The 15,267-nt window shown below is 39.3% G+C and overlaps 1 protein-coding gene across 3 annotated transcripts in view; it reads left to right on the top strand.

The window, feature by feature from the left end:
* The window catches only part of pde4d (phosphodiesterase 4D, cAMP-specific), a 168,714-nt gene that overhangs the window by 22,158 nt on the left and 131,289 nt on the right, over nucleotides 1-15,267 (top strand). Inside the window, exon 1 of one of the 3 annotated variants that reach the window (XM_083555343.1) lies at nucleotides 1,368-2,707. The exons of the other annotated variants lie outside the window; for them this stretch is intronic. Coding sequence (XP_083411469.1) covers nucleotides 2,388-2,707 — 320 coding nt within the window. The 5' untranslated portion in view covers nucleotides 1,368-2,387. Of the gene's footprint in view, nucleotides 1-1,367; nucleotides 2,708-15,267 lie in introns of those variants that run through there. 3 annotated transcript variants of the gene reach the window in all.

Here is a 15,267-nt window from a genome sequence, read left to right as displayed (position 1 = left end):
GAGCAAAATTTTGTGCTTTAGCACTTTCTGTCAGATTACGGGTCGGATTTTACACCTGCAGGAAAGCATCAGCACCTGTCACCTGCACTGAGAGCAAACGCTAGCTTGATGGATTGCACCATTAAATGAACTGACATGGCAACCGAGAGTAGTTAACAAATCATTTACACATTGTCAATAATTTACAGCTGATGATCTTAAGTGTAGCTATTCCCAATAACATAGCGGCAGTGACAATATTTAATTACTGCACTTTATTTACTCATTCATCTTCTGTAGTGCAATTGGCCAGAGGATTGCAGCGGTGCATCACTGCTCCAGCATTCGCGGTTTGATCGTGAGATTGACTTAGTGCTTGTGCGGACTCCCAAAAACAATATTTTTGATCGAATTTTCTATACTGTATTGCCCCCAAATTGGTGTTAACTTGTGAATGGTGTGTCCCATCACAGATCGCATTCCTGCTCAAATCCATTTTCCCCAGTGGATTTATTGTCACCTTAAACATGAATAAATGAATACATTTTAAGTAAGCGGCTTATTCTGGTGAATCTAGAGCCTAGTTCATGAACATCGGTCATACACATGTTCAATTAAAGACCCACCCAGCTGCATGTTTTTGAGAACACTCCACACAGAGGATGCAGCATCACTACCCTATTATGCTACCCTGTCTGCACATCACGACATGCATGTACCTCTTCATCACTACTTGTACTATACTGTATCATAATACATGAGATACATGCAACTGTCTTCAAGAAGCTTTATTCTCATTTCAAACATATACAGCTGGTACAGTAAACATTGAAATGAATCACGACTCTTTTTTCCAGGAAACGGTGTACATGGCACAACATAAAACTAAACAATGCTTCCATAAATCCTTAATTTATGTCATAGTCTGCTTGTAGGTTTCATAGAGTAAGAATTTTATTATATGGTGTAACAGACAGTTTCCTGTACATTGACGACGATGGACAGGATTGGAAATTAGTTCATTAGCATGTAGGACGTTTTGGAGACAAAGTGAGGGAGGCCAGATTGAGATGGTTTGGACATGTATAGAGGAGGGACATGGGGTATATCGGTATAAGAATGCTGAGGATGAGGCCGCCAGGAAGTAGGAAAAGAGGAAGGCAAAAAAAAAGGTTTATGGATGTGGTGAGAAAAAGAGGCAGATGTAGAGGACAGAGTGGTATGGAAAGAGATGACCCGCTGTGGTGACCCCTCACAGGAGCAGCCGAAAGAAGAAGTACATATGACAATAAACGTTTGAATCTTGAATCTACTAACTAACATTTTGCATGCAATCAAGAATTCTGTTTCTTTTTTTCGAATGAATGTTTGTTTGTCTGCTCGCCCAGAACGTCGGCTCTGAACTGGTGCTTGCGTTTGGATTTGCCGTGTGAAATAAATCTCAGAAATGAGCAATGCTGAGCTCAGAATATGATTACACCTTTAATAACAAGTTCTGTTTTTCTCATTTGGCTGAGGGTAAATTGAACTGAGGATTGTATAATGAAATCCAGAGCTATGATGCATCCTCACTAGCTCACCAGGACATCCTGTCTGCACTCAAACCATCCATAGACCTCTGCGCTCGCACTCTACTGGATATACATAATCTGCATTATTTATGCTACATGCATCAGTCTAAAACTTGTGCAGCACCTCCCCCATGGTCAGCATACTACACAGGAATATGAGAATCACGTACTGTACAAGGTGGTGGAGCATGTTACAGCAACGCAGGCATTGTACTCTATTTGTATGCTCTGTATGCTGGAAAGCTCTGACAGTAAAGCTGACCTGATCTTAAAATTACCATCTAAACCACATTGAACTCTGTACCTCCTTCACTGGTATGTGTAAGGAATTTATTTGAGACAATAGCATGAATGGTGTGTGGAAGTTCACCTAGTGGGCGGAACCCGAGTTTTTTGTCTGGGATGGGAGCTGCTCGTGGGCGTGGTTGTAGTGCAGTGGGCGTGGTCAGGAGGGGAAGCCTGTAGGTTTATAGGCGAGCGCACGCGCTCCTATTCACTACTGCGACCAGCTGTGAGCGTGGGTTGATAATATTAGACTTTATATAATATAGAAAAAAAAACTTTCGTTTTCTTTATAGGATTAAAATATGACGCAAACGAATAGATATTATTTTTATTTGAGCTTGGGGCGCACATTAAACGCCTTGAAGAATATTCTAGTTTATTTATAAGCAGCCATGTTTTACTCTAAAGTGGCTTAATTTACATTTTTGAACATAAATAGGCATTTGGAGTTTTGTGGAAAGTTGTGTTTTTAAGATTTTATAATTATATCTGTAATATATATTTATACACAAATATATATATATATATATATATTTATATAAGAGCGCGAGTATGGATGCCGGGGTGACGGCTCCGTGCCTCGCTCCGAGCAGCGGGGAAAATATACAAGCTCCCAAACATCTGTGGAAACAACAGGACCAAGTGACTCTCCAGCCTCAGTCCCAGGCTCAGGTTAACGTTCAGGTGCTCCAGTCGCAGCCGTGCCACGGAACGCGGAAGAGCCACCGAGTGAGACAGCGCGGCTTCTCGGATAACGAGAAATACCTGAGTCCGCGGACGATGGAGCGCACGTACGCAGTGGACACCGGCGGTCGCCCCGGGCTCAAGAAATCCAGGATGTCCTGGCCGTCGTCCTTTCAAGGACTTAGACGGTGAGACGCGGACTTCCGCCCCTTTTCTTTTATCCGTGTCGCTTCTTCTTCTCTTTTTAAGCACGTCGACAGGGAGGAATTCTGAGCCTTACTATGAAAAGCGGCTGATGGGAACTTCCGAAAGCTGCATCTACTAACGCGAACGCTCTTTTGCGAGAAAAGCGTTCTTTCGCGAACCGCTTTGAGTCACGTGACCTGCTTAATTGCCAGGTTTCTTTTCTCAGGTCGCCTTCATCACACGCGTCGAGGTTTACCTTGTAGATAAGGATCAGCTTTACTACTAAATAAGTGCTCTATTACATGACTTCAGTTAAGTACCAGTTTCTTTTTTTCCCCTCAAATATGGACCCACTGTTTTGCTCATGTCATTGATTTCCAGTTAGGCACTGCTTCAGGATCAGGGTTGGGAACCTGTGTATTAAAATATACAGGATATGGAGTACTCCAGGAACCTGGTTAAGATCTTGTGTATTAAAATGTACAGAATAGGGATTACTCCAGAATTAGGATTGGGAGTCTGTGTATTAAAATGTCTAGGATACAGAGTGCTCCAGGATCAGGGCTGGAAAAATGTGCAGTAAAATGTACAGGATACGGAGTAATCCGGGATCCGGGCTGGAAACGTGTATTAAAATGTAGAAGATCGAGGGAACTCAAGAAACAGGGTTGGAAACCTGTGTATTAAAATGTCCAGGATATGGTCTACTTCAGGATCAGGACTGGGAACATGTGCCCTAAAAAAATGTACAGTATGTGGAGTACTCCAGGAACCTGGTTAGGATCTTGTGTATTAAAATGTGCAGGATAGGGATTACTCCAGAATCAGGATTGGGAGTCTGTGTATTAAAATATGTGGGATATGGATTACTCCAGGATCAGTTCTGGAAACTCTGCATTAAAACGTTCAGGATAGGGAATATGCCAGGATCAGGGTTGAGAGGCTGTGTATGCAAATATATAGTACTTAGAATACTCAAGAATCAGTCCTGGAAACCTGTGTATTGAATTGTGCAGGATATGGATTACTCCAAGTTCAGGGTTGAGAGGCTGTGTATTAAAATGTACAAGATATGGAGTACTCCAGGACCCCAGTTGGGAGCCCGTCTATTAAAATGCGCACGATAGAGGGTACTCTAGGATCAGGGTTGGAACCTGTGTATTAAAATGTACAGGATATGGAGTACTCCAGGACCACGGTCGGGAGCCCGTGTATTAAAATGTGCACGATAAAAGGGTACTCCAGGATCAGGCTTGGAACCTGTGTATTCAAATGCTCAGTATAGGGATTACTCCAGGATCAGGTTTGTATAAAATTGTGCAGGCTTTCTGGCGTACTCCCTAAACTGCACATTTTAACACACAGGTTTCCAGCTGTGTTTCTCTGTATTAGAATATATGGGCAGGTTGTTCTTTGGAAACAGTTTCTTGAGCCACTGCAACACGTTTGCTGCATAGGGGTTCATTCAGGAGGATCATTTTGGTTACGTCTGTAACCTGTGGTTGTTTTTTCACTGAGTTGTGTCAGGTTGATTTAAACCCATGTGTTGGATTATTAAATTGTTTTAGAGCAGGGAGAATAATACCTCGCTTATAATAAACAAATTAATAGGTTTGTTGTTGTTTTGTGTGGCACAGAAGTATGTCCCAATTGGGACATGAACTAAAAAGCCATTAATATTTATATACATATAAATCTAACAGATGGTACTGCAGTACTGGGACAGGCACAGACAGATTTTGAGACAGCCTTGAGGCTAATAAATAACTGCACATTGTGCTAGCAGGATATTTACTGTGTTGCAGTATGTTTGTACTGTCGTGTGTAAACTACTCTATCGCACAGCTCTGCTACACTCTTTATTTAAACGCCAAACTATTTACATTTTTTAAAAATATTTACTGTAATCTTCTGTGCTCTCACTGCTATTCTGTTCAATATATAGTTTGCAACTTGTGTTTTAAAAGGGGGATGAAGTCAGTCATAGATGAGCCTAGACACCAGTTCATGGGCAAATGAGTCCTCTACTTCTACCTCTACTCTACTGTTTGCGCATGTTTTGTATGCAAACAGCAATAACTCTAGCATGGCAGCTCAATTTGATAAGTACTGTCAAGGGAGGGATGTCTTTATAGGAGTAAAAACATCTTCGGTTTCACCTGTGGGCTCTGTTTCAAAGTGTTTAAGACCCTGCTCTGCTTTAATAAGCAAATGCATCAAGGTTATATTGAGCACAAGCTGAAAAGTTCTGTCGCGCTGCCCGTGTTTATGCCAGTAATTGTTTTTTAAGTCAATTCACAATCCATTTACTCATTACGAGAGATGATTTTAGAGAGAATGAACCTGACACTCATTTGAGACACATTAGGTTCTCTGACTCATCCATGACAGTGTGCTAAGATTAAACGAAAATAAATAAATGAGTCCCTGAACATAAATATCCTTCAGGAATGATTTGGGGTGGGGTTTGTTTCAGATTAGAGCATTACAGCATAGCTTTCATAAAAGACCTTCTGGGTAGAATAACTTTTGTCTAAATAAGACGGGTATTTGATTCAGTCCATGCCTTTTCTTGATGATAAAGGTTAGTTCTTTAGTTAGTTCTTGAGTAGTAGCTTGAACACAAGAAGTAAAAGAAAAAACGATGTACTCGGTTAAGCATAACATTTTATTGACTGGTTAAACTTACACTGATAAACCTCGTATTTTCCAGAACCTTCTGACCTGGCCAAAATAATACAGCTATATTTCCTATTAATAATAATATTTACTAAATAATTTCAATGTAATTTAAAATAAAAAGAGGTGAGTAAAAGTGGGGCCAGAAGAGAACTCATTGTAGGTTTTGTCTTTGTAAATTGCCAATTACAACTCATTAATTCAAATACCTAAATCATTTATGCCTCACTGTTATATTAAAAAAATGAATTAACTTTTTAATTTCTTCAACAAGTTAAAAAAAAAGTTCACTAGAAAGCAGCAGTTTTATACACCATGGTCTTTTTTTTCCCGATGAGCAATATGAGGCTGTAATCACCGACGGAGTTGAATTCAACATTACATTCAATAATTTATAGGGACAGTTTGTAGATCCAAGATGTCCTACTTTATCAACCCTAGCAAATCATCATTCTGTGTAAAAGAAAGAGTTGCTCAGATTTGATCCAGCTTCATTAATATAAAGTGTGAACGGAATAATCTGTGATATGTACCCTGGAGCGACACTGATTTATTTTGCGAAATTAAAAACAATGAAAGACCTACATTGTTGGCAACTTTGCATGTTGATCTGTTGAGGCGATTATATAATTACTTGCACTAGCCTGTGTTATCAGACTGATTTATCATCGGAGATGCCAGTTGAAGCAGTTGTAGTGATGAAATGTAAATCATTAATACTATTATGCACTCGTGTCCAATTCTCACTAATTGCTGCAGATTCTTCGTGTCACTGCAGGAACTTTTGCTGGAAAGTAGAAAAGAAACTGGCAACAGAGAGCGCAGAGGTGTGGACGATGACGTGCATCGCCTTCTGCTATTCTTGTCAAAGCTAAAGCTTTTTGATGTGTTTGAGAAGCCTGAGGTGATGCTCAGTTATTACCGAGCCTTGTTTCTCACCGTGCCTGCTGTGTGTGTGTGTGTGTGTGTGTGTGTGTGTGTGTGTGTGTGTGTGTGTGTGTGTGTGTGTGTGTGTGTGTGTGTGTTGATGCAAGCTTCAAAGTATGACTGACTCGCGCTAAATATCCGCCCTGCATTTTAAGTGCATGTTTGCATGCAGGTTAGTGACTGTAAAAATTATGCATTGTGATTCATTAAATAGTATTAATAAAAAGTATTAAATGCAGAGGATAACAACTGACTTTCAGTTGGGGATTGAAGATGGAATGTCATGTCCATTTATAATTAAAACGTACCTCTGCTTACACTCGCAGACTGGAAAATGATTGAGCTCTTTTAAAGGTGAATCTGACTTTAGTGGCAGGCTTATATAGAAAGATAAAGTGATCTACTTAGTCCCTTAATGCCATCTGTGAGGTGAGCAGTTCATATCTGTCAGAATTTATTGTCTAGACTAGGCTAGGACTAGGACACATACTAGTAGTTTATTAGGAACAACTGGACAAATAATCGTTAATGCATTTATCTAACCAGCCAGTCATTTGGTAGTAGTGCAAGGCATAAGATCATGCAGATGTGGGCTGGCAGCTATGGGTCATAATCACATCAATCATTAGAAGGCGGCATCATCAGAATGATTTGACTGGGGCATGATTGGTGCCAGACGGGTTGGTATGAGTGTTTCTATAACTGCTGATCTCCTGGGATTTTCAGACACAACAAGTCTCTAGAGTTTACTCTGAAGAGTGCAATAAAGAAAAAACATTCAGTGTGCTGCAGTTCTGTGGACAGAAACACCTTTTTGATGAGCGAGGGCTCAAGCTGACAGTGTCTCCGATAATAAAGCTGGAAGATTGTGGTGAGCAGAAAAGCGTTGAAAAAAAACTGGACATTGGAAAACTGGAAAACTATAACCCGGTCGAATGAATTTTTATTTCTGGTGAGGCACACAGAGTGTAGGGTCCAAATCTGACCGCATCCATTTGTCCAACTTGCCTTATGGCAACAGTTCAGCATGGTGGAGGTGGTGTAATGGTGTGGGGACTATCGTTGAATTGAATTCCATCGTCGACTGGAGAATTGTTATTGATCATGGGCATCCTAGAATGTTTCCAAGATTTTGTGGAATCCATTTTCAGAGAAAAGCCACACTCTGTATTAGTATCGTGTTCTGTTGTGTTTGGTAATACATGGCAACATTATTTTTAGTGCTTGCTGTTTATATGTAATAGGTTCAGCAATGTATCAATATGCCATGCTATGTGGGATTTTTTTAAACATTCTTAACATTTTTCTTCCATTATATATCAAAATAAGAGCTACATGACTTTAAAAAGGGATATATTATGGAAGACAGATGGCGGGAAGACTTCTTAACTGGCTGTGTTTCAGTAGCACCAGTGACTAAAGGGAAAGCTGTATTCATATCTTTGGGAAGAACTTTGGGAAGAATACCAGTGGTTGGAAACTGTGATTGAGAGTCCACATGCAGGTCATATTCAGAGCTGGCCACTTTAAAACATATTCAGTGTTGGTTTATGCCATTTTTTTAGGACTATTTCAGATTGATGCAGGTTACCTGCATGTAGTTCATGCTTTCAAGCTTGTCAGATTTTTCTTGAGCAGAAGTGCCCTTGACAAGAGCAGTGTCAATGACACTACTATCACAAGCACTATAAAAGCGCTTGTAAAATAGAGAATAGAAAATACAGACAAAAACATGTGTAACATATAAGCAGAACACGGCTTAAAATGAAAACTATAATTGTACTTACGGCCTTAAAAAATGGAGAGTAGTGCTTATGCCAGAAAAGTAAACAGCTGCTCTTAAGGTGAAGAAGAATTCCATTGTTGGACGTGATAAGACTTTAGGAAAAAAAGAGATATCGAAGTAAGAAAAGCCCAATGAAGAGTATTATTTTGAAAGCAATGGTGTTCCGTGCCTATATTTCAGAAACTTGCAGAAACTATGAGAAGGTGCAATGAAGATGTTCTGACAGCTTGTGTTGTCATAACATGTTTTTTTTTTGCCAAATTATTTTGTTTGCTTTTTTTTTTTCTCCAAATTTCTAAATGTAATTAGACAACAACACAAAAGGCATACTGCTGTTGCAGGATTTGTCCTCAAAATGTATTGTTCAGTCTGTACAGACATCACCTTCTCAGATTTGTTTCAGCAAAGAATACTGCTCTTTTGATTATCTATCTCTCAAACTGTTGCCTGCTGGGACTGAACACTTTTTTCGCTTGGCCGTTGGATTCCCGGCTTCCTCCGTGCTGTCATGTCTATTGATTTCATTGTAGTTTCTCTGCCCTGCTGAGTTTACCCCTATCCAAGCCCAGCTGAGCTTCTGTCACACTGATTCGTTATTGTCTGAGCACAGTACAGAGCAGTCTGAATGCTTCTCTTGCACACTGAAAAAATATATTTTTTAAATAAGATACAAAAATAGTACTGGGTATATAAAAGGAATTAATTAGATGAAAGCGCCAAGCTTAATGTAAGCCAAGTGTCTGGACAGGTCAATTGCTCTGTATTTGTGGGTCAATCCTGTCTCGCTCACAAGTATAGACCAAGTGCTTTTACAGATAGCATACACAGTTCCTGCTTATAATGGGTAGGTATCGTTGTCAGATAGTGTGGATACAAGAATAACAAGAGTGCATTTGCAAAAAAAACCCACAAAACAAAAAAAACGTGGCAGTTGAACCATACGCAGACATAGCATGTGCAGAAATGTACAAATGTGTTCAGTAATGAGTGGCTTCAGCACGTCTCAGTGGGTTTTCCTTTTATTCTTGTATTCTGATGCCATCTGGTAGAGATGACGCGCACAATCCACCCTTGATTTCATCCACTAACAGATGTGTTTAAAATTGAGTGGAAGTTATTAATTAGACAGGCTGCCCCCGAACATGTGTCTTTTTATTCTATGCAAGCTGCTAAAAGAAAGCTTAAAGGGTGTCTTTAGCTGAGCTTGAGGAAAATCCTTATAGGCTCCTAGTTTGGTCCAGATCTCTGGGTACTGTCTGTTCTCCATGTGCCGACATAGGTTTCCTCAGGTTTCTCCAATTTCCTTCTACCATTAAAAAAAAGTTGCTAGGTCAGTTGGGTATTGCTATTCTAAATCTGCCTCTAGATGTGTATTCTAGTCTCATTACCACTGTTAGTGGGTGTCTACTGTGACCCTGACCAGGATAAAGTGGTTACTAAACATGCATGAAGAAATGGAACAGCTCTTGTTGAAGGTAAAAGTGCAAATAAAATATGCACACCAGTCCCAGTTTCCATGAATGGAAAAGGAAACAAAGCATCAACAACTTTAATAATCAACACAAGGAGGTGCGAATAAAACTTAGCTTTCAGTCTTGTTGCTTACCAGTTTGGAAAGATCCATCTCATGCCACAATGGAAGCTTTTTTGTTAGTAGCAATTTGTTTAAAATGTATTTATCCACATCAAACCTATAAGACGATGATCCGCTGTGGAAGCCGAAAGAAGAAGAAGAAACCTATAAGACAAAACAAAAATCCCACACTAAAAATAATAATAATAATAAGTTGACTAATCATAATATTAATTACAAATGTTTACAATTGTAGCTTTAAAAACAAGAGGACGAAGGTCCGAAAACCTAATCCACATTGAGGGAATAAAACCCAGGCAGGTCCACTCTACTCTGTTCAATTTCAGGTCTCAATTACTTTGTTTCCAGCTAGTTCTCATGATGGCTGGGACGGAGAGAAGAAAATAGGTTACCAAGTTGTAAAGGACATTCTGCTCTACTGTATAGTCCTTCAAGATGAGAATAATGAGGTTAGTCACATAGAGGCAGATCGAGGGAGCCTCAGTTACTGTGCCATATGGAACAGAACATGCAATCAAAGATGATGGGGAGAGATGGAGCTCAGGGGATCAATACTGCTCCACTTTCTTAGGATCACCCCATTCCCCTATTTTGCCAAGAAACCACCCAATCTTCATATATTAGCACAAATTTTTCGACGAAAGCAATACATTGCATACGGCTTTGTAAACTTGTACTGTAAATGGAGATTTAGGTTTTACTTCCAGATACTAAATAAGTATTCTATTGTTCTAAAGAGCGCTAACTCTGTATTTAACACTTTCTAATATATTCTTAAGCTTCTCAAGTGTCTTTGGTCCTTAGTGGAAAATCCTCAATTTTTTTGTAGCTGGTGCTACATGGCACAGTGGGGGATTGAGCCAGCTCTAATGAATCCTGTGGACAGACTCCTGAGGTTCTCCTGCATTTTGTTTGTTTGTGTGTGTGTGTGTGTGTGTGTGTGTGTGTGTGTGTGTGTGTGTGGGTGCGCGCGCGCGCCAGTACATGATGCATCACCACATCCTGTGCTGTTACAAAACACTAGCCAACATGATGTTTGCCTAAATTTTTTTTCTTTGATGGATTACAGTGGAGTAGACCAAACAGTCTGGTGATTCATTTTGGACTTAATGGTGGGAACGGCACACACGAAAGAAACCACTTTTTTTTTTACTGATGGAATGATGGAATTTCAGAGCTGAATTTACAATTTTTTTTTTCTGTGTCACTGTTCAATATGGCAACAGAGAACAAAATGTACCCCTTTAAAAATAAATTTCACTCTGCATGTGTTTTAGTCTTATAGTTTTATATCTTTTAAATCTATAGCCCAAACCATCAGCCAAAAATCATGTATAAAACAGGTATGCACTATTTCTGTCTTCACTGGGCTGGAACACCTTAGTATTTATGCTAGTAGGTAATTAAAGTAGTGGCTATTGCTATATAATTGTGATTGGAATAATGATTTACTGTTAAAAAAAAAGCTACAGTACATTTATATAGTTGTCCCCACAGGGAACAAAAAATGTAAATGTGAAGGCATCAGGGTGGCCTTTAGGCTGCAATTACACTTTGTAAATGAGTTTTAAAGGCACAATACATTCACTTCTCATTTCATTAAACTACAAAAACCTAAATGTCTGTTCTATGAAGAAAAGAACCTGGTACAAATTTGCCTAAATTTGATCTTTGTCTGCTGATTATTTGCCATAGTAAGGCTTATTCTGTTGCAGGAATGTTACAAAAGAACAGTGTTGTTAGTTTTATTGTACTGCAGTGCAGTTAATCTCACTATAATAATTTGTAAATAAGATCTCCCTACCTTCAACATACGTGATCCACATATGCATTTACCTAGAACCTGTGTAAAAGGAAAATGCAGTTCAAATACTGTTTATACTTAAGTTAAAAAAACCTTCCATTAATTTACATGAATTAAGTTTATTAGTCTTTTTTTTTTTTTTTTTAAACTTAATAAACAATAACCGTAACAAAGAAACAGAGCAAACTACTTGTTTAATTGGTTTATTTGTTTATTTAAGGTTAATTAAGGTCAGTTTGTTTAAATATTAGATTAATTAATTGTTTAAATATTTAAGTAGATAACCTATATGAACTGTTTATTTTGTTCATGGCTAAAATAACATTAATATTCTTCTTTTTCAACATTGCCAGTAAAACACCACAGCTATTAATATTAAATCTTGAATTCATAGTAGAAATTAAAAAGCGGCGTGGGTAAAATCCAGAAAGCTAAGACAAACACATGAATGTGGAAAACAGGGAAAATAGAACATCATGAGCATCCAGGCTTAGAAACACGTTAACATGGACAAGACTTTGCGCTGAAACAACCAACATGTAAGAGCAATCATAACACACAAGGAAGCTAAAACACTGATGTAAGACAGGGCCAGAAACATTACATAAACAACAACAACAAAAAACTACGTAATACATGAATCACAAAAGGAGCTCAGTTTGTACAGTATGTGCTTAACAGTGTAGCAGGCAATTCCATTAGAGAACCTATTCATAAAGGTGCAGCTCCTGAAGCAGAGGGGAGAGGTGGAGTGATGTCTTCTGCAAAGCAGCAGGTGGAGCAATGTCCTTAAGAGAGCAGGGAGGTGAAACATTTGTTCTTTTTCAAAAACAATGAGACCAGCTACTAAAGGAATCAGCATGGCAGCTTGTCGAGACCAGGAGCCGATGGCTCAAGGATCGTAGTTGGCTAGATAGTAGCAGAGTCTGGTGGCAGAACATCATCTGCAAATTCTTCAGGTGGGGGCACTATGAAGTCTGCTGAAGTCTGCACAAAGTCAGAAATTGGAGTGCTGCTGTCATCTGCAAAGGAAGGAGGTGGTGCAAGGATGTCCTCATCAGAGTCCTCATGAAAATGAGAAGCATCGTTAACCTTAAGCTTTGGTTTGGATTGAGAAGCTGCCTCATTGATCTTGATCTTTGGCTTGTCTTGGGAAGCAGCCGTATTAACCTTAAGCTTTGGCTTGGCTTGAGAAGCTGCCTCACTGACCTTGATGTTTAGCTTGGCTTGAGAGGCTGCTTCGCTGACCTTAACCTTTGGCTTCGCTTGAAAAGCTGCTTCGCTGACCTTAACCTTTGGCTTTGCTTGAAAAGCTGCCTCGCTGACTTTAACCTTTGGCTTGGCTTGAGAGGCTGCCTCGTTGACCTTCATCTTTGGCTTGGCTTGAGAGGCTGCCTCGTTGACCTTCATCTTTGGCTTAGCTTGAGAGGGTGCCTCATTGACCTTCATCTTTGAATTGGCTGTGGAGACCATCACCTCTGTCCTGTGCTTGGATGTAGCTTGAGACTTCATTCTTTCTCTGTTGCCAGTCGTCCTCTCAGTGTAAGGTCACGGTCATGCAGATTATAACCTTCTCCCCAAAATGTCTAGAGGATGCTTGCACCTGGGCAGTGGAAACTTCTTCTCAGGTGGCGCAACTGTGTTCTCCAGGCTTGAGTGCTATCAGGCAACCAGGTTTTCAGCCAGCTGACGTGCTCTGCTGGTAAGCTGTGTTAAAATGAACCACACGCCGATGCTCTCATCAGGCTCAGGGTCTGCCAAGTGCAACCTCTACACTACACAGTGCAAGATAAGACTGTCTGGTGGAAACCTGATGCCATCATATTCGCTCAGTGCAACCCAGAGTACTGAGAGCAGGAAATGTACCCAGTCATATGCAGGCATAGAAACAGAGAGGGCGTGACTTACAGGACACGCTAGAGCTCTTTTTACCTCCCCAAACTGTTCTTGGTTGAAGTCTGCTGTAAGGTGTGTGTTTGAGGTGCAGAAGCAGCAGGATGCAAGTGTGTGAGATCAGTATGTAGTTTATTTGTACAAATCCGGCAATTATCATTCAAGTCCATAGCACGGGACATAACACAGGCAGGTAACATTAAAGTATAATCCATGATTAGAAATGTGAACACAGATGTGGATCAAAACCAGAATGTCAAGACATAAACACAAATGAAGAAATCAGGGAAAGAAGCATCATCATAGGTGAGACTTCTCAGTAAAATAACCGAGCATAATGACCTAAACAGGAAAACTAATCAGGAACAAATACAAAACCGATGAGAGCAATCATGACACATTATGACTCTAAATCAGATCAAGATGGGGTGCAGACACGACGGAAACAAAACAAAACACACATGGCTAAATAAACAAAACCATAAACCAAGAAAGAAACATCACTCAGGCTTGCAGCATGGAAAGGCAGGGTGGGGGGGATTCATAGCAGAAATCTTATTGTTCAGAAGGTAAAAGCAGCTTGACAGTAGTTACAAATTTATGTTCCTCATCAAATGCATTATGATTCCTATAATAACATCTTGCATAGGGATGGATTGTAATAATGTAATAATGGATATGGCGATAAGTGTTCTGTGAAGAGGCATTTATGTAGAGAAGCAGTCAGGGTTGCAAAATTCCAGACATTTACATTGGAATTAACAGGAATTTATGGGAATTCACATGAATAAACTAGTTAAATTACTACCCTGCACATTTATCAATCACATACACACTTACTGCCGGGATAAGGAGGTCACACCTTCTACATGCACTGTGTATTCCTCTATACCATAACACAGATCATTTCATAAATCCTGCACACAAAATAACGTCAGAAAATGTCGATCTCGGCGAGTTTTCCGTGCCAGTATATATAATACTAGCTGAAAGTACCCGTGCTTCGCTACGGAAGGCAGAACGCTAAGCAATATAGCAATAAGCAGTAAGCACTGAGCAGGACTGGATGATCAGAGATCAGAACGTAACGTCAACAAATAACGTACTACCCCTTTGTAGTACCGATACAGGGCAAACTACTTTGAAAATAATTTTTAGCGTGCATCTAACATCTAATAAGAAACAATGTACTAAGTTTCATTAGGATCCGTAATGTTATTTCGAACAATTTACAATGCGTGAGAAATCGCGTTTTTCACGAGTTAGCCGCGATCCAGGGCGAATTTTTCAAAACCCTTTCTTAGTGAGCACCTAAGACCCAAGAGGAAGGTATGTTCCAAATTTCATTGCAATCCGTTCAGTGGTTTTTGAGATTTCGTGATGAGTGAGTGAGTCAGTCAGTGGTATTTGAGCTTTTATATATATATATATATATATATATATATATATATATATATATAGATATAGATATAGATAGATAGATAGATAGATAGATAGATAGATAGATAGATAGATAGATAGATAGATAGATAGATAGATAATAATACATTTATGTTTAAAACTTCCTTGTTCTGTGCAAAAAAACCATACTAACAATTAAATCGGTCAATTATTTTAGCTGTATTAGCATTGCGTGAATGTCAAAATGTTTACATTTATGTTTGTATTTGATACAGTTTATATAAACTTACCCAAATTTTTAATTATTTCCCAAAAATGTGCTTAAATTCCCCCAAATTCCTGGTAAGTTTCCAACCTGGTTACGTCCTTTACAGTATTTCTGCAGATTGGCAATCATTTTCTTGCACTTCCTGAGCTTGCTGAACAGGGGTAGTAATGGAAGGTTTAAAGAGCTCAAAAATCATTCAAATGTCAAACC

Source organism: Silurus aristotelis (assembly GCF_946808225.1).
Source record: "Silurus aristotelis genome assembly, chromosome: 11".
NCBI lineage: Eukaryota > Metazoa > Chordata > Actinopteri > Siluriformes > Siluridae > Silurus > Silurus aristotelis.
Note: the sequence above shows the minus strand (reverse complement) of the source record. Positions and strands in the feature narration are given on the sequence as shown.